The 26,647-nt window shown below is 40.0% G+C and overlaps 1 protein-coding gene across 6 annotated transcripts; it reads left to right on the top strand.

Annotated features, from left to right (window-relative positions):
• The first annotated feature begins 8,596 nt into the window (after positions 1-8,596).
• LOC143882359 (Pentatricopeptide repeat (PPR) superfamily protein) lies at positions 8,597-26,626 on the top strand. Of its 6 annotated transcripts, none has more exons than XM_077385915.1 (3): positions 8,597-9,386; positions 9,909-10,761; positions 26,060-26,626. In XM_077385915.1, exons 1-2 carry the CDS (start codon positions 8,770-8,772, stop codon positions 10,756-10,758), a joined length of 1,467 nt encoding a protein of 488 aa, XP_077242030.1. In that variant the 5' UTR covers positions 8,597-8,769; the 3' UTR covers positions 10,759-10,761; positions 26,060-26,626. The 6 variants fall into 6 exon arrangements, with proteins under 6 accessions (XP_077242030.1, XP_077242029.1, XP_077242031.1 ...); XM_077385914.1 differs by having other exon boundaries at positions 26,155-26,626; XM_077385916.1 differs by lacking the exon at positions 26,060-26,626 and adding an exon at positions 22,199-24,542.
• Positions 26,627-26,647: the final 21 nt, after the last annotated feature.

A 26,647-nucleotide genomic window follows, 5' to 3' on the forward strand; every position in this document is an offset into this window, starting at 1 on the left:
TGTTTTTTATTTTTCCTTGCTATGAATGTGTCCTTTAGCCTTAATGTTGTTCTGTTCAAAAGGTCAAAAGCTTAAGGTTTGAACAGGGATGTGATGTTAAACCTCCTTCTTAGTATTATGACATGTTTGCCTACCAGAATGGATTAGCTTAGCTAAAAAAATAAGTTTAGTGGACTATGTGGCATCTTTGTGTTAAACAGTTTAGTGAACAATGTTACCTCATTCAGTTGTTTTTTTTTTATGTAGTAATATCTAGATGGTCTGTAAGTTGTGAGGTAACATTGATTACTACTAGAAATGCTTTTGTTAATTGTAATGTTCATGTATTTGTCTCTTTATATTCTGTCTTGTTCTCAATATATTTTTTAGAATAGGTTTTGGTTTCATTGCATTTATGAATTAATTTTCCTATGTCAATTGGTTCAGAAGTTTTGGCTTTATCGTATATGTTTATGAATTAATTTTTTATTCCTATGGGTGTAGAGATTTTAATTTTTGTTGTACATGTTTATAAACTGTAAGAGGTATATCATGGTTTACAGATATGTGGACTGAACTCTCGTCTATTTGGTTTAGCTCAAATATCAGTAAAATTTAGAATGCGTGTTTTCCTAGTATAAATGATCATTCGGGATTTGTCCAATATGTTGATAGCGTATGTAAAATGACATGGGTTTTGTTATATATGTGGTTTATTTACTCTATTCTTCTGACCGAGTGTGAAGAATAACTCTAGCTTTAATGTGATGCGTATGTCTTGATCTCTTAGTCTTCTATGCAAAATTCATAGAAGTTGAACAATGCTATTCAGAGGAACCTTGTTATATATTTTAAAGGATTGAATTAGGAATCTCTTTTAGGTTCAAATTTTGTTCAGAACTAATGGAACTTCAATCCATTGGGAGAGTAATTGGAATTAACTTAAATGATTCAGACATTTTTTTATTTTTTTTTCTTGAAGTCAAATATCTTGAAGTCAAATCTCATTCAGATTTCCATTATAATCTGAAATTACTCTTGATTATATTAAATGTTTATAAACGAAATTTCTGATGCTACAGATTTAATATTTTTGTTTTGGAGGTGATTGGTAGTTTCAATTTTTGTTTTAGTTGTACATGTCGATTGTCTTTGTTGGAGTAGGTAATAGTGAACAGTTAGAGTTCAGATTTTATTCAGATTTTATTGACTGCATTGATCATTCTTATCGAGGGATGGGATGGTAATTAAAGTTTTGCTTAAAAAATTTTGCAGGCTTACTCATTCGCCTACTAAAGTCTTTTGGTATAAAGGGGATTTTTTATGAAATCTTTAATGAATCCATGTGTTGAAATGGTTAGCAGTTGGCATGTTTATTTTTCTTCTTTTTGCTTATTTTGGATATCTATGATATAGTATTCTCCCCTATTTTTAATGAGCTTTGATGAATAAATAGAGTGGGTATAAGCTATGAATCATTTCAGTATTAGCATTTTAAACCCTAGAATAAATTCTCTTTTCATTCCATAATCCGATGGACATAAGTGATGGATACCTTGTTTATGGTCGCTGTCATATTGACTTTAATTTGAAATCTTAGTGTATGTTAAACGCTTACCCTGTTTATTGTCACTAAATAGATTTAAGGTTCAAAAATAGTTATTATATTTTATAGGATATTCCTTTTTATCATTGCAAGGGCAATGAAGGAGTCATTCCAAGCCCATCCTAAGGGGACTTGCTAAGTCCATATAGCATTTCCCTCTCTTTTCTTTTCTTTAAGAGGACTTTACAAGTTTTTTAGACACTAGCCCCCTATCATAGCAAAGGGCTATGATGGCGCTAGCCGGAGCCTCCCCTTTTAGGAGACATTCTTTGCTCATTAATAAATTCCCCTTTTAGGAGACATGTTTGATCTCAGTAGAAAATTTTCCCATTTAGGAGACCACCTTAGTCGCATTAGAGATGTACCTATAGGAGGCTTGCTTAGCCTCATTTATAGAACACTCCCCCTATTAGTTCAAGACCAACTTGGTCTGTTAGTTTGCCTATTCCTATTTATCATTGTAAGTGCAATGACAAGGTTACTTGGAGCCCACCTCTGTATCTAGCAGATTTGCCCAGTCTCATTAGCACCTCATTTATCTCCTCTTCTTCTAGGAGACATTCTTTATCTTATTTACACCATCTCACAGAGTGTTAGTCATACTTTGACTTATTTGCACCCCCTCATAGAGTGTTAGTCATACTTTGACTTATTTGCATCTCTTCATCGAGTGTTAGTCATACTTTGACTTACTTGCATTTTTTTAAGTGTTGATTATTCAGGAGTCTATTTCATAGACTATTAGTTTGTCCTCTAACTTAGGAGTTTGTCCTTTCGTGTTGTTCTCCTCTACAGGTTAACCAACATATATTCTTCCCCAAGAGCACCCATATATCTATCCAGTACTACTACTGCCTCTCATACTTTCTATCATCGAGTTTTCTTGAATATCCAACCCCCTTGGAGGATCTACTTCTTTCCTGTAGCTCACCTGAAATTGACATTTTATAGCCCAGTTGCACCTACTATTTCACCCGCATATTTACATTGCCATTTTGGCAGTATAAAAACCTAGATTTATTTATACTCTACTTCAACCACCATCCAGATCTTCCCAATTCACATTATTTTTCCAAAAAACCAAAACTAAAGTTCCCCATAAAGTCTCGTTCAAATAAACATTTACCCAAAAAGTCTCATTCTACTTCCTTGCCATCTTTAAATTTTTTCCATTCAATCAGAAGCTAATTTCCAACTTCCCAAAAAAAATCTATCACAGACCTTTTAAACAAAGCACCAAAACTAACTCTGGCTCGGAACTGTCATGCACAGTTGCTCAATTCCATCAATAGGATCCCAATATCTAATTCCAATTCCATATCTTTGGAGAAAAAGTCTGAGGCAAATTGCAAGTAAGGAACCTCTTCCACTGGATTCATCCGGATTGCTTTCAGTTCTGATATCTTGCGAATGCAAAGGATTTGCTCCGCCTCCCATTCTAGCCGTCTCAAGTTGTTCGCATAATCCATGCAACCTCGGAAAAAAGGAAGTTTGTAAACCGGTATACGTATATCCTTTACATTATAAGTACCTGTTAATGGGAAAAATTCTTCCGCAATGAGCCTATAATCCTCCTGAAAATGCTTCCATTGCCGTTTGATGATTCCTTTAACTAGTTCAAGGACCGTGGGAGCTTCCACCGAGGCTTTTGCAACATTGTATTTCAGGTTACGGACCCACTGACAATGCTGAAACCATTCCGAACAATCGGGAAATTCTCTCCGTAATCTCTTGTAAGTTCGAGAATCCGAAGAAGAAGGAGAAGAAGCCATTCTCCTAAACACTAAATAAAATTTTTACTTACCTTTTTCTGAGGAATACCAATCAGACCGGTTAATCTTAGCTTAATTACCCCTTATCTAATTAAAATAAAATAAAACCATCCTAAACTTCGTATACTTGGGCCCACGACCAAATCTCGAAAGAGCAGTTATTACGATCTAAGATTTCTTTCCAGCAAGGCTAATCATATTAATAACTTTGCGCTAGAAAGACATTTGTCATCTCAATCACCAACCCCGAGGAGACTAGATTAAGCTTTCCTTTCCTTTGGATATTCTTAATTCTAAGATATTTCCTTATCTTACTTGAGCCACGAGCCAACCATGAGTATCTCTTTATCCTTTCTCACTCTATTTAAAACAACAAGCATAACCGTATCTGTACTCAGTACTTCATTGGAAACAAGTATCTGAATCCCTCCGCACCCCCACCCACTCTAAACCAAAAGGCCAAAATTTAGCCCGTATAGGGCCTATCCTACCAGATTTGAGGACACCTCATCCACAAGAGACGACGACATTACAATGTAGGGCGGCCTTACCAAAACTTTCACCTTTTGATATTGGTGCTTCTACTCTTTCTGGAATTGTCTCCAAGGAGGGCCCTACTTTTTCCTTTGTCCTGACTCCTGAGCAGGGACCCCCTACAAAATTCTGCGATGGCCGCTTTTGGTTGGCGTTTCCTTGCGCAGGAAACGCCAACCAAATGTAGATTTACAACTTTCTGGAAAAGATCTGGTAGTCCCCTTTCTGACGGTACCTAAGTATTTCCTTTCCTTTGGAAAACGTCCTTTCCTTGACCAGGAAAGAAAATGGTTGACATGCCTTGAGTGGCTCTTCAGCAGTGATCCCTTCAAATATAGTTGATTGTAAAGGAGCCTTGCATGCTTGTGGGGGCGACCCTATGGGCGTGCGGCGGCTATCACGTGCGCCTTACCTCGAATTCTGGGTTCGGGGCGTGACAGCAATCGTTCAGGTTCTTCTTCATTAAAGAAACTTGTAACTACACCATATTTAGGAAAAGTACAATCAATTGCTTTGCCAAGGACGTTTTCAGAAACATTAATATTTCTATAGGGAAGTGATATATCTGCCCCTTTTGATTACTTGGGACACCCAGCAGCAGTGTACGTGGCAATCAACCCCATTGAATCCTTCTGACGTGAAGTACATCAACCCCTCTGCGGCCATTGATACACTGCTGCTGGGTGTCCCAAGTAATCAAAAGGGGCGGATACATCACTTACCTTTTTATATGCTTCCCCATCATTTCATTATATTCATATGAAAATCTTAAATTTCCTGATTAATAATTCCTTCCCTACTCAAGAATATCATAAACTAATGTTGCTTATTTTGGCAGACTGAGATACCCGGTATCAGAAACCTTCATGGCCTAAAGGAAGGGTGGGCATGGCTTGCAAGGTTTTTGAATGCTCTCCCACCTAACATATACACTGCAGTCACACTGCTCTCATTCCTCAAGGTAAGCCGATACCGGAACTTTCCTTTTATTTTTGTTGTGGTTTCTCATAGGCTCCTTTTCTTTCGACCAAAAATGAGTGTAAAACAAAATTTACTCCCAGTTTCCACTCAAGTAAAGTTTGTTTTGCGCCCATTTTACGTCGAAAGCAACAAAGCCATGGATAATATAGCTCAACATGTTGTTACTATTTCTGCAGATTGCTGAATGTCACCACTGGTGAGTTTCTGGTTTCATTGAAAGCACTAGGAGAGCCCGAGCTGAATGCAGTTATCACAGAAATTGAAACGTACATTGACACCAAGCAGTTTCTTCAAGAACCAAAAGGGTTTAGTCCCCAATCTCACACTAGACAATAACCATAAGGGTCGAATTCATGACACATCCTTGGCTTGCAAGGACAAAATGGAAAGTGGAGCTGTGGCTACATTTCTGGGACTAACATCATCAACCACACGATCTGGATTGCATGTTATTCATATTGAAGCAGAGATGGCACCAGTTGGTAAGGTTGGAGGTCTGGGGGATTCTGTCTCTGGCCGTAGTAAAGCACTGCAGAAGATAGGACAACCCGGTGAAGTTGTTCTTCCCAAATATGATTGCATGCAATATGATCACATTCATAACTTAAAGGCCCTACATGTGGTGGTGCAATCTTATTTTGATGGTCAGATGTTCAAAAGTTCGTTGGAAGTCTTAATGTAATTGATAGAGATGCATGGAATACGTCTATTGATACTTTCTCATTTTTCAGTACAATGTTTATGATCTTCAATGGAAAACAGTAAATGAGTGTATAAGGAAAGCATCTAAAACTATCTGCTGATGGCACACGGCTACTGGTTGGTTGCATTACACGATTGGTGCCCCAGAAGGGTGTACATCTTTTTAGGCATGCGATGTACCAAAGCTTGGAGTTAGGAGGACAGTTTTTACTTTTTGTGTTCAAGCCCAGGGCCACACATTCAAAGGGAGTTCAAGGGTATTGCAATCCATTTCACATTCAGTTGGTATTGAAATATGATGAGGCTCTTTCACACAGCATCTAACATGCTTATTATTCCATCATTATTTGAGGTATGTGGCCTTACATATGGTTCTGTGCCTATTGCCAGAGAAACTGGAGGGTTTACTTTAGACTTTGAATGGAGAGAATTGTTTTAGGTTATAAAATTCGACCAATGCCATCTGATCTGTACCTTCTTTCGTTCATTTAACAATCTAAACTTACTCGAAAAGTGCATTTAATTTCTTGCAGTAAATTGCTGTTTTATGTTCCTATTATTTGCAATAATAACCTTTTGATCAATTCAAGTCTATTCACGTGTTAAAAAAGAGTTACTGAGGTTCTCCACCCAACAGTAGATTTATCATTCAAACAGTTCGGTACAATATAGGACTGTAAATTATTTATGTGATTGACCCTCAATGCCTTCTACCCACCAGTCCTGTGCATGCGGTATGATCCAACCGTAGCCTCGTAAAAAGTGGGTTGCCCTTGGATCAAATATCAAGGGCGATACTGCCTGCATGGGACTTGCTCGGGCACCATATAAGAACTCCCAAAACAAATACTGTATGTATAGATAGGTTACTCATATTGGCACTAGCTCGAGTTTTTTGGGAATAGTAAGAAGCCTTTTAACTGCTTGTTAATTAATAAAGGACAAGGTGGGTTAGTGCAGCGATCAAAACATGGTAGTGCGAATATCTGTAGCCTATATGTATATAACACTCTAACACACACAAGCACATAAAAGGAAAATTTTATCTTCTAGTATAAAAATCACTTAATTTTTCGAGTCTGGGTGAAACTGTTGTACTGAGATTAGCCTTCGGATTTTATATGAGATCCTGACTGTAGACCAAAACTTTCACTTTGTAAACTTTGCATACATGGTCGAAGCTATTGTATTACTTTTGCCCGTGATTTGTAGTCACAAAAAGTGTTGTTTGATTTCTCTATTCATTTGCATTTCCATTCAAACTCCAGTTCGACTTTACACTACATTGGCCACAAAAATCCTGCATAAATCATCCAATCATAATCAAACCGAAGAAAAACCTTTTCACTTTTTATCTTAAACTCTGAAAATAAATATGGTGAAGGACCTCACTAATTTATGTCACCACCACTTAAATGGCACATTGTCTATGGCTCGGCCATTATAGGATGATTTGATGTCGAATCATACAGTGATGGGATGCATTGACTTTGCGGGCCACCACTAAATTTGTCCATTGATCAGATTAACCGCAAGTCAATGCTTATGCCATGTTTGGCAATCATGAAACTTGCCCCCCACCCCGTATAATATTAGTTTATCTGAGAGAGTAGCGAAGGTGCAACTTGGGTCGGTCGGGTTGAGATTTTGCTAAAAAATGAATCGGAATCAACCCGAACCCGACCCGATTTTAATGTAAAACCTCAACCAGAATTCTGAAAAATCGACCCGAGCTTCAACCCTCTCAGATCTCTCTCTCTCTCTCTCTCTCTCTTAAGACATCCCTTATCATTGGGTAAGCTTATATTCCATGGACATTAATTCATGGTTGTCAAACATTTCTTAAAAGTCATGGAACAAATGTAGTGATTTCTACCCGTTGATTTTGTCCAATTGAGATTAGATGATTTGAAGACATTGAAAGCTTTAAATTTCTTGTCATCTTGATTGTCCTACGAAGTTTTAGTAAAATTTTGGTCCCATCCCATGTTTGGTTGCCTTTTAGCACTAGAATTTTTTTAATCCCACTCTTGTAATGATTGCTTGTGTGGTGAATTTTTTTAATCCCACTCTTGTATTGATTGCCCTTTCATCCCATCCCAAAATAATCCCAGGAACAAAAAATAAGCTTGAGAAGAATTTTTTTCTTCCCAAAAAGTTCAAGCAACCAAACAGAGTTTTTTTTTTATTTCACCATAGTCCGGTCAACCAAACATGGGATTTTTATTTTACCGGGATACTTCTAGGACTTTTTTTTTCCCCACCAATCTCCTTAAAAATAATTTCTCCCACATAAATCCCAGGAACCAAAAAATACCCGGCAACCAAACAGAAAAATAAAAATTGGCCCATGAGAAATGCAACGCACGCGGGAGCTTTGTCTTCGTTATGAGAAAAAAAGATAAAATAAAAGGTAAAATAGGGGTTGGACCCACCAACTGCCACCTGTAGGTGATCAAGTCCATAAATATTGTTGGTCATCACAAAACTGGGTTATTGCCCTCGGCCCCACACTCATCCAATGATTCTTGGCCATTGATCAAGCAATATGAAAAAATGGCTTTTATGATGATGGCCCATCAGATCCACGGTCAATATAGCTAGAAACATGTTCCACGTGAACTAATTCAGAGTCATTATCTTTAAGTTCGGCTAATGATATTGGCACTATCGTTTTCTGATAATCACACTAACCATATCATTATTTAAACAGCTGTCAAAGTTTATTACTTAGTTCGTAGGAAGGCATTTCGCGGCTGGCTTTTGCATCTGTGAGCAGCCACTTAGGCTCACTTTTCAGTACCGTCTTATTCTCATCTGAGGTAGCTGCTCTCACATGCAAAAGTCAGGGATCACAAAATTTCTCACATAGCAATTGAAAACGAAAAGACAAGTTGGTTTTGTGCAATTATCAAAACACGGTAGCATTGTTATTATCGGAAACAGGAGAACAACCTTGCATATTAAAAAACTGATGATAAATTTGCACCCCTTGGAGGATAATTCGCACCACAGTTAAAGTCTGCCACAATTCATGGTGTAAGGGGTTCGAATTATCCTACAGGCCGTGCGAATTTACCATTGTCCCATTCAAATTTGTATCAAAAGAAACAAAGGAAGAAGGGACGAATATATTTCTCAATTGAAGATGTTTTAAAATCTCAAGTTCTCGACATCAAGCATCAGAAATGAGAGATGATGAAACTCAAATACAGCACTAGATTTATACCCCCCTTAATCCCCCCTTTCAGCCCCTTCCAACTGCAGAATTCCCTCTTCCATGATTCCTCTCTTCTTCCCCTACCTTCCCCAGACCTTCAAAATCTCTGCAACGTAATCTCTGGGGTCGGCAATCTCGACGACCTAGAATCAAATCTCAACAAATCAACGGTCCAAATCACCCCAACCCTAATAACCCAAACCCTAAATTCCTGCAAAACCCTAGCCCCCACCCATAGACTCCTCAGATTCTTTTCATGGTCACAAAAAAATCTCCATGAAAGCACTAAAATCTCTGATGATACTTTCAATAACGTAATTCAAATCTTAGCCCAAAGGAAAGATCTCACTGCCATTGAGATTTTGATTTCTGATCTCAGAAAAGAGAAACGAAAGATGTATACTGAAACATTTTGTTGTATTGCTGAAACCCTAGTGGGATTAGGCAGAGAAGATGATGCTATAGGCATTTTCAAGAACTTGGAAAAGCTTTTAAATTGCCCAAAAGACGGCATTGCCTTATCTGCCATTGTTCATTGGCTTTGCTCCAAAGGCCATGCTAGAAAAGCTCAAGGAGTAGTTTGGCACCACAGGTATTGTGAAACAAGTAATTAGTCTAAAAGCTCTTAGAGATTGTGTTATTTAATCATTTATACTTCAACACTCCCCCTCACGCGTGGACCCACTTTTTCGGGTTAGCCGTACACATGAACTTGTAACATCAAGGAGTTGTTGGGTTTTTAACATAGGACCTTCCAGCCTGCCACTAGGCAATGGCGGGTTTTGAACCCAAGACCTGCCATTAGGCAATGGCTCTGATACCATGTGAAACAACCCATTACTCCAAAAGCTTAGCTAAGGCGGTTAGAGATGGTGTTATTTAATCATAAGCTTCAACACTCCCCCTCACGTATGGCGTCCCTTTTTTTGGGTTAGTTGTACATGTGGATTTTTAATATTAAGGAGTTGTTAGGTTTTGAACCCAGGACCTGCCATTAGACAATGACTCGCCGTTAGACAATGACTCTGATACCATCTGAAGCAACCCATGAGTCTCCAAAAGCTTAGCTTAAGCTATTAGAGATGGTGTTAGTTAATCATTTATACTTCAACAGGGATAACCTCTCTATATCTGTGGAGACTCACATTTATAGAAGCATTCTTCATGGGTGGTGTGTTGACGGCAATGTCAAGGAAGCGCGTATGACCCTCGACAAGATGAAGTCTTTGAGTATACATTTGGGTTTGTTTTCTTTTAACGCATTTCTTAGGTGTGTCTGTGAGAGGAACCTTAAATGCAACCCCTCTGCGCTTGTTTCGGGTGCTGAAAATGTGATGATGGAGATGACGTGCTGTAGTGTTCTTCCGAACGCTGTTAGCTTTAACATCTTGCTCTCTTGTTTGGGTAGGACAAGGAGAGTTAAGGAAGCTTGTCGGGTCCTCGACTCGATGCGAGGGATGGGTTGTTCTCCTGATTGGATGAGCTATTATCTTGTGGCGAGAGTCTTGTTTTTGACTGGGAGGTTTGGGAGAGGGAATTCGATTGTAAATCGTATGATTGAAGAGGGGTTGGATACGAAAGCAAGGTTTTACCATTGCTTGATTGGTGTTCTTTGCGGAGTTGAGAAGATGGGTTATGCTCTCCAGATGTTTGATCAAATGAAGAAGAGGGAATACAGCTTGGGGGATTATGGGCCAGTATATGATCTGTTAATAGCCAAGCTTTGTAGGGGAGGAGAGTTTGATAAGGGTAGGGAACTCTGGGATGAGGCAGTTGAGAGGGGCATTATTCTTCAGTGCTCTATTGATTTGTTGGATCCATCCAAGACAGAGGTGTTTAAGCCGGCGAAGGAAGAGGAAATGGTGAGGTTAAAGGATAGCAGGAGTGAAGAAAAATTACAAAAGAAATGTACTTTCAAAATGGAAAAGAGGAAGAGGAAGAAAACGAAAGCTTTTGCAGCTTAGTTGGTAATTTATTTTTCTCTCATATATTTTGTTTTCCAGTGTTTCTCTAGCATTTTGAAATTGAGAGTTCTAGGCTATGCAATGATACTATCACTAGATTGTCATCATAGTAGCTCTTGCTCAATTCCAAATGCAAGATGTGAACCTATAAACATAGTTTTATATTATATGTGATCAACATTGATTTCTTGATTTGTTTACTAGTGATATTTCTTCTAAAACTTACCGTCTGATAACTTGTGGCTTGGACTGGCATTTCTCCATGGTTTTGTTTCACAATAGGACACTTTTATAGCAACTTGTATTTAGATTGCAAATATTTTAACTTCCCTGCAACGTACTTTTTGACACATTCTCCCAAACTTATGGGTAAAGGTGCTTGTTGCTTTCCTTTCTGCGAGTCGTTATTTATGTCTATGGGCCCGTTTCCGTCCCTACTGATTTTTTTAGTACTTGTCTGTGTGAATCGATTTGGATTCTATTTTGCGTTGTTGAATGTGATTAACGCTAATCTATCTTAAACAGAAATTTTCTGTTCCAAAAACCTTTGGATCAAGAAAGATCAAGAGAGAGATGAGGATTTAACTTGACCACAAGTTTAACAGTTCCTTAAGATTTCTGAAACGACCAGTTACTTCAAAAACTTAAGCTGTTGGAGATGGCGCTATTTAATCTTTTATACTTTAACACTCCCCCTCACGTGTGGCCCCTCATTTTAGGGTTGACCTACATGTGGCCCCTCTTTTGGGTTTGGCCATTGCATGTGGATTTTTGCTATCAAGGAGGTTTGAAATCAGGACCTTTGGCTCTGGTACCATGTGAAACGACCAGTTACTCCAAATACTTAAGTTGTTGGAGAAGGCGCTATTTAATATTTTATACTTTAACAAGATTTACAGTTTTTACCCACTTTCATCAAATCAATAACCTAAAGTTATTTTCTACAGACCTAATCCACATGTTTTCTCTCTAACCTTTCCTTGATCTGTAGTTTTTTCTATTCTTATTTCTTCTGCAATGGATTTCAAATCAGTGTACTATTGTTGGTAAATGGTTTTCTGAGCATAGAACTGTATAATAACAATTTATGTTATTTCTTTAAAGGGAAATGTTATCAGCACTTCTGTATTTTGATGATGGCACTCCTCACTTTATTGAAAGTACGGTATGGCCCGCACCATAGGATGATCCAAACCGTCCATGTGATGGAACACAGCCTAAATAGGTTGTGCCTCAAAAATCATTTCCATAGGATGATCCTAGCCCTCTGATCTCTAAGGTTTCCATAATATCCAGTTCTTCTACAGATCGGAGAGTTAGGAATCTAGGATCAACCTATGGTAATAATTTTTGGGGCTCAACCTATTTAGGCTGTGGCCCATCTAATGGACGGTTTGGATCATCCTATGGTGCGGGCCATACCGTACTTTTAATAAAGTGAGAAGTGCCATCATCAAAATACAGTAGTGCTGATAACATTTCCCTTCTTTAAATTGTGGGATTGGATGACCCCTTAATTTTCTGCCGCATGAGATTTCTGTTCCAGAAACCTATGTCACTAATATCATTCTTTGGAATTTCTCGGCAAGGGAAAATCTGGGGATATTTTTTTTTTTGGGATTATATCGGGAAAACAACAAAATTAAATTGTTTAAAAATATATAAATTGAGAAAAAATTATAAAATATAAAATATCATAAATGTATCTTGATATTATCACTGAAAATGACAATATCGCTATATTTTTCAAATTCTCAGGATTATTTCAGGATTTTGTCGTTTTATCAAAATATCGCGATAAAATCGCTATAATTTGAAAATATCAGAGATATTTATGAAATAAGCAGAAACATTGATCAAGAACGAACTGAAGTTCTTAATTGATTGCTGATTCTAGGGTTAAACATCTTCTTTGAGTTCTTAACTTCTCATACTCTTCCCCTTTTGTTTCTTATCTTAGTTCTAACCCAATTTTTTGTTATTGATTTTTCTTTGCAGTGAATGATTCTTTTCTTAATTTCTAATCGCAATTTTCCGTATATAGAGTCATATAGAGTCATCCTTGTTTGTTTTTCTTTCCTCTCAGAAATTCCCTTTATAAGTTTTCTACATCACACGGTCTCCCTTTTCTTATTCTAGAAGTCATAATAAAAAACTGAATCAAAGAACCCTCCCAATTACATTTATACTTCCCCCGTAGTGATCTTTCAATTAGAGTTCTAATCAGATTGCACTTCTAATTTTAAAAAAAAGAGAGAGAAAAGAAACATAAAAGACTTACTATACTAATAACTCTTTTTAAAACACTAAGTGTCCTCCCAAACTCTACCCATACAAATAGTTTCATAAGAATGATATAAATACTATCATGGTAGTGAATTGGGCTCTCTTTTATTCTAATTCACTTAAGTGAATAACGTGACCCTTTCTTGATTCTTGTGAAGGATGGGTCCTATTTACATTGAAGTGGCCTCCATCTACCTCAAAACTGGGCTTAAATCCTGTGTCACGAATATTGGTTTTTTCACCTCTTTCGCTCATGCCTTGGCTCCAATCCTGGGTCAAAATCTGGGCCGCGATCAATCTCCTTCCTGTGATCAAAATCTGGTTGTGAAGTTGTACTGGATTATAATCCCCTTCCCATTTCTTATTATAATCTCTGATATGAACTCTTTCCTAACTTGACGCACTGACCACCATACTATAGACCCCTTACTAGTACCTAATTGTTACCCCGCTCCTCAACCCCGTAGTTCCCAGCAGCTGCCTTCCTCCAAAGTGTCTCTTTCTTCTTTTAGTACCTCCATACTCATAGTCACTTTCTAAGATGATCCTTATTTGCTATCATTGTGTTCCCAACCCCAAACTCCTTCTTTAGACTGTCTTATTATTTCCCACTTCACCAAGTGCTTGATCTTCTTCCCTTATTCCTTCCCCCAACTGCAGTCACTCGATCTTGTTGGCAATCTCCTTAGGGATACTAAACAAGGAAAGAATGGCCAAATTGGCTTTGATCAATGTCACTCTCCCTCCAAAAGAAAAGTAGCTTTTCTTCAATCCCACAAACTGCTTCTCTGTCTTTAGACCATTGGGGCACACAAGGACTTTGTAGGGATTCCTACTCCAACAAGATGACCCTGGTACAACATAAGCAATTTATCTCCTTTACACCCAATAAGATCCTCAAGAAAAGCCACTCTTCCTTCTATAAGTTTGTTAAAGTATTAAAGATTAAATAACGCCTTCTCAATGGCTTAAGCTTTTGGAGTAATTGGTAGTTTCACTTGGTATTAGAGCAAAAGGTCCTGAGTTCAAACCTCCTTGATAGCAAAAATCCACATGCAAAGCAAAAATCCACATGCAATGGCCAAACCCAAAAGAGGGGCCACATGTGCCACATGTAGGCCAACCCTAGAAAGAGGGGCCACATGTTAGGGGAAGTGTTAAAGTATCATAGATTAAATAACGCCTTCTCCAGCGGCCTAAGCTTTTGGAGTAATTGGTAGTTTCACAAAGTTGAAACTGACAATTTAACTCTTTCTAATATTCAATCTGTCATAAAAAATTCTCTCTAATATTCACTTTCAACCCCGACATCATCTCAAACTATCTTAAAATCATCTTCCAATGAATCAACCAGGACACTGGGTCCTTGTAAAAATGAGCACATTATTAGTAAACAGAAGATGTGAGATCCACACTCCTTGATCACCAGTTCCTAAGAAAACTCACTCGGTTGGTGTCCAAATGTGCCCTTAAAGTGTGCATCATCTATTAATGGCTGGGTTGGTGTCCTAAATCTCGTCCATGTGTGCTTATCAACAAATGAAAGTATATGCGTAGTTCTGTTTAGTATTGCTTATGCTTGCGGGTTTGCAGGTTTCTGAAATACTAGCATCCAAAACCAGCACCATTCTTCACAACGAAAGACAGAGAAGAAGGATGATGAATCTGAATCGAGGCTTTGGCCTGAAGGTGGTTCTTTTGATGTTTTTAACGACGGTGAAATTCCAAAGATTATCATTACTGGAATGGAAGTTGAAAAGAGAAAACAACTCCTGAAGAGTATACTTATGGGCAAAGTTAAGATGGAGGAATGGACGGTTGATTCCATCTGGGAATGGGCTAAATGGTTTTGGAATATGCCATCATTACCCATCCCATATGTTCTCAACAACAAAGAAGTACTCTTTGGATTTGAATCGGATGCATTGGCGGAATCTGTATTTTGCTTGGGAGCTCAGGCCTTTGGAACTTTCGTGCTCTCCCTTAGTCTCTGGAATCTGGACATACAGACAGGGGCAAAGGCGATTTGGATCCGTTTTTACGGGATCCCTCTTCACGCATGGGCGGTATCTACTGTTCAAGCTTTAGCTGGAATTTTTGGGGAAGTGATTGAAGTTAGAAGTGAAGGTAAGAACTCCCAATGTATGGAATATATGCCGGCGAAGGTTTTCACACCTGAATGGAAATTTCTCCGCTCTTATGTTCGTTTAAAGGTTGAAAATAGATGGTACTCTATCGGGGTGGTGGGAGAGTATGATGAAAACCTGTTCTTGGGGGCTAAATCTTATAATAATAAAACTACCCATTATCCTTTTGAACCCGCCGGAGAAACGGGTTAAAAAGACATCAACGGCATGGGGACCGGAACTTGGTCGGGGGAAATCTCAGTTGCCGGTCGTGGCGTCGGCAAAGGATAATGACGGTGATTGTTTTTCCTTCGGTAACAAACGGATGAAGAAAATTGATAAGCCGTTGATCTGGGTGGACCCTCAATGGGATGGTGAGATTGGGCCAATGGAGCGTGATTGGATAGAGGAGCGAAGAAGAAAAGGGAAGGAAATCTGTGCCGTTCAGTTGGGGAAACGGGCGGATGATCAATCATCCACCGTTCATTCAAATTTTGACGTAAAGAAAAAAACGGGGGAAACATCGAGAACTGTCCTGAACCATCGTGCTACACGGGCACGTGGCAGCAATTGTATGGATGTTCGTGAACATGTTATTGCTTGTGGAAGAAGCAAGGGACCGACTGAAGGGACACATGTCGAAAATCCGTTGGCATCAGCAGCAGTGCCAGCTGTTGACAGAAACAGGGCGCATGATCCTCAACCACGTGCTGCAGAACGGGTTTTAAGTTTAACGGAGGCAATCAATCCAAAAACAAAAATCGGATGGGATGAGGGTGAACGATCACAGCTGGCGGAAAGGTGGGTCCCGTCTAGGAAAGACCATAGCATGGACAAAATTCGTGAATCACGCTCGATCCCTAAAAATGACAGGTGGGTGCATTTTGAGCGGGAACAATCGGAGGAAAGACTGATGGGGGCAGTGCATGACTCACAGCTGGAGGCCATGCAACACCGCTTTCGACAACTGGACCGTGTTGATCGTGTTAATCTGAAGAAAAGAAGGTTTAACAGATTAAGAAAAAATATCTCGTTCCCTAAAGCCAATTATTCACGGAAGCAAACCCAGATCGGGCTACATGACGATGCGAAGAACATCAATCCAAAAACCAGAGCTATCTTCAACAGCCTCCTCCGTGATTTCTGGGCGAATTTTTCAAGAGCGGTTGATTCTCCGTTAATCCAGAAGGGTAGAAAAAGAGATGACTCTCCCTCTCTTGAAGAAATCACTCGTGAGTATGCGGTGGAGGAATCGAAAGCGTCCGGATCAGGAGGAAATTCATTCTTCTGCTGTGGACATTGACGAAGAAAATAGGGTGATGGAGAAGTATGTACCGAGTACTGACGGGGATCCGATGAATCAGGGACCTGATCTCGAGGCAACGAGGGAGTCAGATCCAAACAGAGCGATTACTGGCGATGACGTTGAAGGAGGCTGTGACTCCATAACCGTGGTGATTGAAGGGTTGCGCCCAGATGAGGGGTTGATGAATAATGATCCCCTTTTGGAGGGGTCGATAGAGCCGGACCCCATGTGTGCTAACACTGTTGAGGATGCAATCGTCAGTGAGGAGCCTCAAGGTTTGGAGATTGAACTCGTCCCTGAAACGAGTGAGGATTCTCTGGAGCGGGAGTTAAACCAAAAAATTAAGGAGGCTATGGTGAAGTCCACTCAGGGGGTTGATTCGACTGAGGAAGCATCGTCCCTCGAAAGGGATAAAATGGAGAGAATGGGGTCTGAAATGGGCATCGCGTACAAAGAAAATGAGGCGGCGACTTGGAATATCATAGAAGATATTGACAAGCGCGAGGTATCCGTCAAAACTGACAAGAGGAAACCAAAGAAGATCTCAAGGGAGGTTCGGGGTTTACTGTAAACCACGAGCGATGGGGAAAAACTCATTGAAGCTGATGAAGATAGGCATATGAAATATAAGGGGTTTGGGGGCGGAGAAGAAAATTTTGGCGGTCAAGGATTTCATTCAGAGCAGAAACCTCGACTTGGTGGCAATCATGGGGTCGAAAACCATGGGAGTTACAGAGGAGTTAATCAATAAAATTTGGGGCAGAAATAATAGGGAGTGGGTTGCGAAGGAGGTGGTCGGTTCGGCGGGAGGTATAATTATTATCTGGAGGAGTAATTCTTTTAATTTGATGGGGGCTACAATTCATCAATTTGCTATCTCTGTTCTCTTCGATTCTGTTCATTGGAACGAGAGATGGATGCTCACCATTGTATATGGGCCAGCAAAGGCAAGGGATCGAAGTGCTTTATGGCCGGAATTTATGATGATTAGGGATAACTGGCAGGGTCCGTGGATCGTAGGGGGGGGGATTTCAACACCATCAGGTTCCCATCCGAAAAGAATAAACCGGGGAGGATAACCACCAGTATGCGACATTTATCTAATTTCATTCAGGATGGACAATTGATTGATTTACCCTTGGAAGGCTCTAGATACACTTGGTCAAATAATCAAGAGTCTCTGGTGAAGAGTAGAATTGATCGCATCCTCGTATCGAAGGAGTGGGAAGAGGTCTTTACTAAAATCTTCTAGAGGGCTCTTCCAAAACCCACCTCGGACCACAACCCTCTTCTATTGGAAATCTCAAATTACTCGGGGGCCCCAAGACCTTTCAGATTTGATGTGGACTTATGTGAAATCCCGGGGTTCGATGACAGAATTAGTGGGTGGTGGAAGGAGTTAGAGGCGGATGGTTGGGAGGAATATAAGTTCTGTAAAAAACTGAAAGGGCTAAAGATGAAGATTCGGGAATGGCAGAAAGTCGAAGATGAGAGGGGTAAAAATAGAAAAGAGGACTTACTGCAATCCTTACAATCTATGGAAACCAATGAGGACACCAATCCACTGAACCCATCGGAGAAGGAGGACCGAATTCGATTGAAGGAAGAATATGAGGAAATCATACGGAGAGAGGAGATTAGGTGGCGGCAGAAATCTCGTGCAACCTGGCTATGGGAAGGTGATCATAACTCTAAATTCTTCCACAGAATTGCAAATGTTCGTAAAAGGATGAATGCCATTAATTGCTTAAAAATGGGGGATAATTTGGTTGAAGATGGAGAAGAAATCAAGAATCTCATCATCTCCTTCTTCACCAAACTGTACTGCAAGGAGTACGACTGGCGTCCTAAAATGGAGGGGCTGAATTTCAGATCTTTATCGAGAATACAGGCTGCTGATTTGGAAAGGGCTTTCAATGTTGAAGAAGTCGAAGCTGTGATTTTTTCTATGTCAAAGGACAAAGCACCCGGCCCCGATGGATTCCCCATTACTTTCTTTCAGAATTACTGGAGCATCATTAAGGAGGATGTCATGGCTGTGCTACATGAATTCCACAATCGAGGTACCTTTAATTGGGAAGCTAACACAACTTTCATCACATTGATCCCTAAGAAATGTGGTGTCCTTGGTCTCAAGGATTTCAGACCTATTAGCCTTACCCATAGTATCTCCAAAATTATTTCCAAAGTACTTGCCAGACGTTTGAAATCGGTTATGGGAGACCTGATATCGAAGTACCAAGGAGCATTTGTAGAGCGAAGACAGATTCTTGACGGCGTACTCATCACCAATGAAGTCATCGCTTCGGTTAAGCGGGGTGGGAAAGGCGGGCTGTTGCTAAAGATCGACATTGAGAAAGCCTATGATCACGTAGATTGGGATTTTCTGAGTTTCATAATGCGAAAAATGGGACTCGGGGAGAAATGGTGTGGATGGATCCGAGCGTCAATATCTACAACCTCTTTCTCTATTCTGTTGAACGGATCAGCAGAAGGTTTTTTCAAGAGCAGCAGAGGATTGAGACAAGGTGATCCGCTATCACCTTATCTTTTTATCATGGTTGTGGAAACTCTAAGTCAAATGATAAAAAGAGTGGAGGAAAAGCTATACATAAAGGGACTGAAGGCTAGTAACAATTCGAAAACCATCACTCACCTTCAGTTCGCAGACGATACGCTGGTCTTGATCGAGGAAGATGAGGAAGCGGTTCGGAACATAAAATGATTATTTAGATGGTTCGAAATTGTATCGGGACTTAAAATCAACTTTAGTAAAAGCGTGGTGGCCGTAATCAATATTGCCCGAGGAAAGAATTGATCGATATGCTCAAATTATAGGCTGTAGCTCTGGAACCCTCCCCATATCATACCTGGGACTTCCGCTGGGCTTTGGAATTCCGTCTATTGCTCAATGGGATCCGGTGTTGGAAAGGATGGAGAGAAAACTTGCCACATGGAAGAAGAAATATATTTCTTTTGGGGGTAGAATCACCTTGATAAAGGCGGCGTTAGCTAATATGCCCATATACTTCATGTCACTATTCCGTATTCCTTCGAAAATTGCTCAAAAAATTGAGAAGCTGCAGCGTGACTTTCTGTGGGAAGGAAACGAAAGTTCTAAAAGACTGAAACACCTGATTAGTTGGAAGAAGGTCACTAAGTTGAAGACACATGGGGGTCTTGGCATTGGAAAAATAAAGCTCCGCAACAAATCTCTCATGGAATCGTGGCTTTGGAGATATGGAGAGGATAGAAATTCTTTATGGCATGCCGTTATCAGGGACAAATATGGTAGAAATGTGGGCAGGTGGTCTATCAAGAAACCTGGTGTAGGAAAGGGATCCGGTGCTTGGAAATCAATTGCATCATCTTCGGCGGAATTTGAAGCTCTGACTCGATTTCGAGTTGGGAATGGAGAGGATGTTTGTTTTTGGTTGGACTTATGGGTAGGAGATAAAACTCTGAAAGAGGCTTTTCCAAAATTGTTTTCACTAGCTACAATGAAGGACTCTCTGGTCTCAAAATATGAGTAGGAACACCGAAGGAAGACGCGTCTCTTGGGACATCAGGCTACGCAGAGATCTGAAAGATGATGAAATTGGCGATCTGGCCGAGCTCCTTACGCTGCTTGAAGACCAATATTGCAGAGATGTACCTGACGAGCGTGTATGGGTCCCTGAAGAACATGGTGGGTTTTCCGTCCGATCTTTTTCTATGCTTTAAACGATGGAGAGGGAAGAAAGCTTCTAGTCGAGCCTGCATTTGGAAGTCAAAAGCACCCCCAAGGGTCACTGCCTTTGCTTGGACTGTTGTCCACAAGAAAATAAACTCATGCGATTAGTTAAAAAGGAGAAGTATTCAAATGGCCAGCAGGTGTGCACTGTGCAACAATGCTGAAGAATCGATCGACCATTTATTACTTCACTGCCCATTTTCTTTTCGCTTGTGGAATGGGCTGATAAAATCGTTTGGAGTGAAATGGGTGCTCCAAAAATCTATCGGCAGGGGTGCTATCTGGTTGGACGGGCGGAGCTTTTAGGGAAGTGGGTCAGCTGTTCTGGAAACTGCTTCCATTCGCAACAATATGGTCCATTTGGAAAGAGAGAAATGAACGCACCTTTGAACTTAAAATTAGGTCTGTGGACAGGATCAACATTGTCGTCAAAGTCCTCCTTATAGCATGGGCAAGAAGCATTAGAGGAGTCTCTTATGGAACTAGTTCGATACTAAAGCACTGGAATGCAATCATTTTCGAACGGAAGTTCTCAAAAAAGATAACATCAAAATGGGAACCTCCGGTGGAAGGATGGCTAAAACTGAATTTCGATGGAAGTGCTATGGGTAACCCGGGGCCGGCCGGCATTGGAGGCATTATCAAGGACGACAAAGGCAGTACGATCATGTCGTACTCTGGGCCACTTGGCAAGACGGATAAAAATGAAGCGGAAATTAGAGCACTCCTATTTGGCATTAAATGGTACGCCTCCAATCTCTCAGGGCCCCTTGTAGTCAAGGGGGATTCAACTAATGCGATTGCGTGGGCCACCGGCAAATCTAAGGGACCATGGAGACTACAGAACTATATCGCTGAAGTAAGGGACCTTGTACAGATTGTAAGGCCTTCGATCGTTCATAGGAGGAGAACCGCGAATCTGATGGCAGACGAATTGGCTAAACAGGGTGTTACTTTGGATACAACGTGCATCATTATCCCGTGAAATGTAATGGGGTGGGGGCTGGGTAGGAATTACATTCTGAATTAATTGTTATATGTACTGGGCTGATCGGCCTCTGTATTGTAGGGGACATCTTGTCCCCTCTTTTTGTTTTTAATCAATAAAGTTGTTACCTTTCAAAAAAAAAAAAAACCAGCACCATTCACTGCGGGGTCAGATATATTGTATGTGCAAGTGAATAATGTCAGGTATAAATGCATGGAGCACAAAGAATTATGCAATTAAGAAGGCGCAACTACCAGAACCATATGAGACACCCCATTTCTACGACTAGAATCTTCAATGGTTCCTACCCTTCCAAGATTCTTATTTATTCTCTTCCGAATACTTCTACGTGAACTCTGATGTTTTATCTTCCATTTATGCCAGTGTTTAGAACCTCAGACACACAAAAGTACTCAGCCAAGTTAAGGAGTCTACTCGAGCAAGTGAAGCTTGATGTGGTCGATTATTCATTAACTTGGGCAAGTTAACAGGGCTTTTAATTAACATGGTAGGGAGAAATTGGGACTTGGACAAGAACCTAGCCAAGGAAAAAAGGAGGCAACATGTGCATGTTATGTTTCACCTAAGGAGATTTTTAACAGTGGCATTTTGTCTTCCTCATTGTGGTGATACACCTGAAGTAATGTGGTAACCATGTTCATTCCCTTCATGCAGACTGTAACATAATGTGGTCTGGTTGTAGTTTATGGAATGTATGATATATTGTTCTTACAAGTGTAGTGCTGTGTGAGGCTGGTTTTCTGGTTGGTTTGACACTGAATGCTTAATAATTGCTTTCTTTGAACATATTTTAGGCTTGATTGTTTTCCAATCTGGTATTTATGAACCATATTGCATCTAGTAACTTCTGCCCATATCATTCATGGTACTGAAAGTTGCAAAATACATAGTTTTCCATGCTTCAGTGGTAGTTCTGGTTTTAAGCTTATGCCATTCTTGTCTTTTTTTGGCAAGCTTATTTTTAGTTTCTGGATTGCTAGGCTCAAGTCCTTTTCTTTCCTCTAGGCCCCCTCTGGTCGTTTTCCTTTAAGGACTGACAAGTGAGGTACAGTGGATGGAAAGTGAACTTCCTATTTGGTGTTTGGTTGTAAAGGGATGTGCAGTTGAAACTGGAACTGGATGCCATTATCAAAATTGATGGGTGGCATCAAAGGTTAGAAGGGAATTTAGTATCATTATCAATCACTGTGGTGCTGGGGTGCCGCCTTCAGTCATGAAGACGATCGATGGGAATGGAAGCCCTTTCTCAAATGAGCGACACCAAAGATGTTGGGAAAGGTTGACAGAGACGAGATCTGAGTGGAGCCACGGTTTGTGGTCGAACTAAGAGAAGTGGTGATGCTCGGTGAGTGGCTGTGATGGATGTCAGGGTTCAGCCAGGCGGATTGAGCGTGTCGTGGTTGTGGAATCCAGGAAAGGTTGACCGTGGAGTGGCCTGAAAAAATGGAGTTCTGTGCAAAGCAGGCATTGGATGGTGATATAGGGATGTATGGGCTACTGTGGAGGAGGCAACATGTTTGGGCTTTGAAACGGAGAATTTCCTATAGGGTCTGCTCAGTTGATTTCCTTGTAAAAGAAAAGAAAGGAAACCCGGCTCAAATTTTTGGAGGAAACCCGATTTTGTGTGTTTTATTGATTTCCTCAGAAACCAGGAATATCCTACATGTAATTTGCCAAATATTTTTTTTGAAAAATGACATACTCCATTAATATTGAATTAGCATTTGAGACCAGGAGTTCCAACCTGCTTGTACATAATATTGATTGGAAGCCCGGGCATTCAGTAGCTAATACAAAGAAGCAAAAAGTAAGATGTGACCGTACAATAATCCAAGCTACTCGATCCTTCTCTGAGCAAGAAGAATGTTTACAGATATGATACTATTTCGAAACCTTCCCTATCAGCTCCAGCCTTTGCTAGGCTATCAGCCGCTTCATTCGCCGTTCGCCTACAATGTTCAATTCGTGGATCGAGTACCCTTATCAGGTCCAATATTTCCGCAACAACTTCATCCAATTTCCAAGGTCCCTTTCATAGTTCAGAGGCCCAAGCTAGTGCGAGCTAGTGCGTTTGTGGAATCGCCTTCCACAATTAAGGGGCGATGGTTATGCTCATAAGCCCACCGCAAACCAGTGAGTAGGGCTCTGATTTCCGCCTCATTAGCATCACATATACCAGCTGGTCCTGAATATGTCATAACCGTCGAAGCGGAAGAGTTTCTAATGACTCCCCCAATCCCGGCCTTTCCTGGATTGCAAAAGGAACATCCATCAAAATTAAGTTTCAGCCACCCCACTGGTGGGCACCCATTTGAGTTTAGGTTTGGTTCTGACGGTTCTGTCCCATATAACCGACCACCAGTTCCTTATAAGATCTCCCATCCCATAGGGAATTTGTTTCTTAGACTTTGTCCATGAGACCAGTTCCACTTTGATGTCTGAAGCCACTCGACTAGAAATTCTACTTTTTTCCTCAAAAATCCGTCTGTTGCGCTCCTTCCAAATATTCCAAACTATGGCATAGGGAAAAGGGAGCTAATAGATTCAGGACAACCCAGGACATCCAGGAGCTAATAATTTGCCAGATATTACTTGTAATTCAATTTCTCCGGATTTTCTCACATCCTAGTTCCGTTGCTCATTTTATGAGGAAACGCGATTTTGTGTGTTTTATTGGTTTCCTCGGAAACCATGAATATCCTACGTGTATTTTGCCAAATATTACATGTAATTTTGATTTCTCCGGATTATCTCACATCCTATTTCCGCTGCTGAGCAACGGAAAAGGGGATTTTTTTCCCGAATTTTTGAGTTAATTGAAACTTCTGCTCTTTTTCGCGTCTGCCTTGTAACATCATCTCCCATCACCTCCCCTACCTGCCGAGCTCACCTCCCATTGCCTCTCCTCAAAACAGGTTTGTCTCTCCTCTGTGTGTGTGTGTGTGTGTGTTTTTTTTTGTAATGAATCTCAGAGAATCTACCATTATCAAACATCATTAATGGGTCTCTCTCTCTTTCTGTGTGTTTTGTTCCGTCCTCTTCTTTATCTCTATTTTCTCACAAAATACTTTAGGGTTTATGTTCTTATGTTTGGATATTCTCGAAGAAAGAAAGGTGGATACTAAAGAAGGTGTTGCGGTTACTTAAAAGGGGAAGATAACTTGAGGGTAGGAGGAGCTGTGTGAACGGTTGCTCAAGCATGACAGCACTGCCCACATTTCTTCCCAACCACCTGAAACAAGGACCCTTACTCAGACACATGCTCTTCGTCTTCTGTGTCTCCTTCTGGTAAAGAAATCATCTTCTGCTACTTTTACTACCGAAATCCATTGCCTCCTTTCATACCATTGTAATTGATGTCAAAATCATTTCGATTATTTATCGACCCGAATGCATTGTTACCTGGTGGTCACGGGTTCGAGTCATGGAAACAGCCTCTCTGCATAGCAGGGGTAAGGCTGTGTATATCTAGCCCTCCCCAGGCCCTGCAATGGCGGGAGCCTCGTGCACTGGGCTGCCCTTTTTTTTATCAATCAGAATGCATGTTTTTCTGCTGCTATGGACATTCTTCTCTGCTGCTCTTCCCCGATGCTTGTGATTTTTGCATAGTATCTGGCTCAAACACTGATGGTCAATTTGCATGTACAACCCACTTGATTTTTGGGATTACTTTTCACACAAATTGAATCGAAATTGGAAGTGGGTTGCTTACCCAAACTGACCGTTAAATGAATATTTGCTAATATCCTGGATCCACTTGCATTTTTGGGATTACAATTCACATAAATCGAATCTGAAATGGAAGTGGGTTGCTTACCATATTTACCAGGGTGGGAATTCGGGAAGCGAAACGTGAAACATAAACTGGAAACGCAAAGGAAAAATAGAGGGGAAACAAGAAACATAAAAACGATAGAAAATCACATGAGAAACGCATTGAGAAACGTCTTAGGAAACGAATTAGAAACATTTTAGAAACGACAGAGAAACATAAATGAAAACACATGAAACACAAGAAAAACACGAAATATATGGTTTTGTAAATTTGAAATTTATTAATTTCAAATTTCTATTTTAATATTTTCTATTTTTACTTTTCATTACAATACATGCTATCGTTTTCTTTTTTGATATCTATTCCACAATTTTTTCATGTGTTTTTTCCAAAACTATTTCCGTAAGTTTCACACATGTTTTCCACATGTTTCACATACATTTTCTGTGAGTTTTCATACGTTTCTCAAGGTTTCACATAAGTTTAGGGGGAACGAGAAACGATAAAATGATAGAAAATCGTATAAGTACCACGCATGTTTCTTTCATGTTTCACATGTGTTTTCTACGAGTGTTGCATGCGTTTATCACGCGTTTCACACATGATTTACATAAGTTTCTCATATGTTTCCCATGTGTGTAGGAAACATTTCTCAAACTTTATTTATCATATTTTGGAAACGTTTCCGAAATGCGGAAAACACGTTTTAGGGGAAACGAGATTCCCACTTGCGAGAAACGTGAAATGGGTTTCCCACCCGCTCTAAGAGTTCCCGGCAACTATGCCCTGAACACACTTGCATTTTTAGAATAACAGTTCACTTGCATTTTTAGGGATTCCAGTTGCGTGTGCAAGTATCTGTTACATGTTTTGTTCAAGTTGTACTCATTGCTAAACAAATACGTCATTTTCTCCTCAAGTGTATATTTTTGCCAAAAATGAAGTATTTATTGGATATTAATGTTGATGAATCAAATTCGTTCTTGAATAGACCTTGGGAATTTGTGGATACAAAACATATTTGTGGATACTAAACTTCATTTTCCAACTTTTGAGTTGTTGCAAGGTTTTCTCAATCTTTGCAAGAGGCAATTTTATTCAATGGGCAGTGGATTTCCTTAAGATCTTCACAGCCACTTCCGAATCCGATTCATTCCACAGGTTTTAAACTTGGTGTTGTACGGCAAATAGAAGGCCTTGGTGGATAGCATTGAGCTCTAGTGCATAGATACATGTCTTCCCTTTCCACATTTATAGAGAATATGGCAGACACATTTCCATGAGGCTTTCCGCATTTATAGAGAATATGGCACACATTTCCATGAGAATGATACTGCCTATCTCAGCATTGTTCTCTGTTAGAGATGCATCGGTATTGCGTTTGAAAGTATCTCAGCATTGTTCTCAGGTTTGAGACAGATTAATTTATAATATCTGCAGCACTCATCAGTCACCTAGTTAAATGGTTACTAACTCGTCATTTATTTTGCTAAACTGCTATATGTTTATATGAAGAGCTGTTCTTTCTTATTTCTAGGACAGCTGTGTATTTTTTTGACATCTATGAACTATGATTTTCAGCCATTCCAAAAAAAAATGAACTATGATTTTCATTAATGACATATATGAAATGGACATCGTTAGAATTGTGTGT

Source organism: Tasmannia lanceolata, unplaced genomic scaffold (genome assembly GCF_043159265.1).
Source record: "Tasmannia lanceolata isolate RefF3 unplaced genomic scaffold, GAP_Taslan_0.1 ptg000007l, whole genome shotgun sequence".
NCBI classification, from domain to species: Eukaryota; Viridiplantae; Streptophyta; class Magnoliopsida; order Canellales; family Winteraceae; genus Tasmannia; species Tasmannia lanceolata.

Excerpts from the sequence above, each read along its gene's own strand:
- LOC143882359 (XM_077385915.1), top strand. The coding sequence starts at position 8,770 with ATGATGAAACTCAAATACAGCACTAGATTTATACCCCCCTTAATCCCC. Across the intron at positions 9,387-9,908 it reads GGAGTAGTTTGGCACCACAG|GGATAACCTCTCTATATCTG; the intron begins GTATTGTGAAAC and ends ATACTTCAACAG.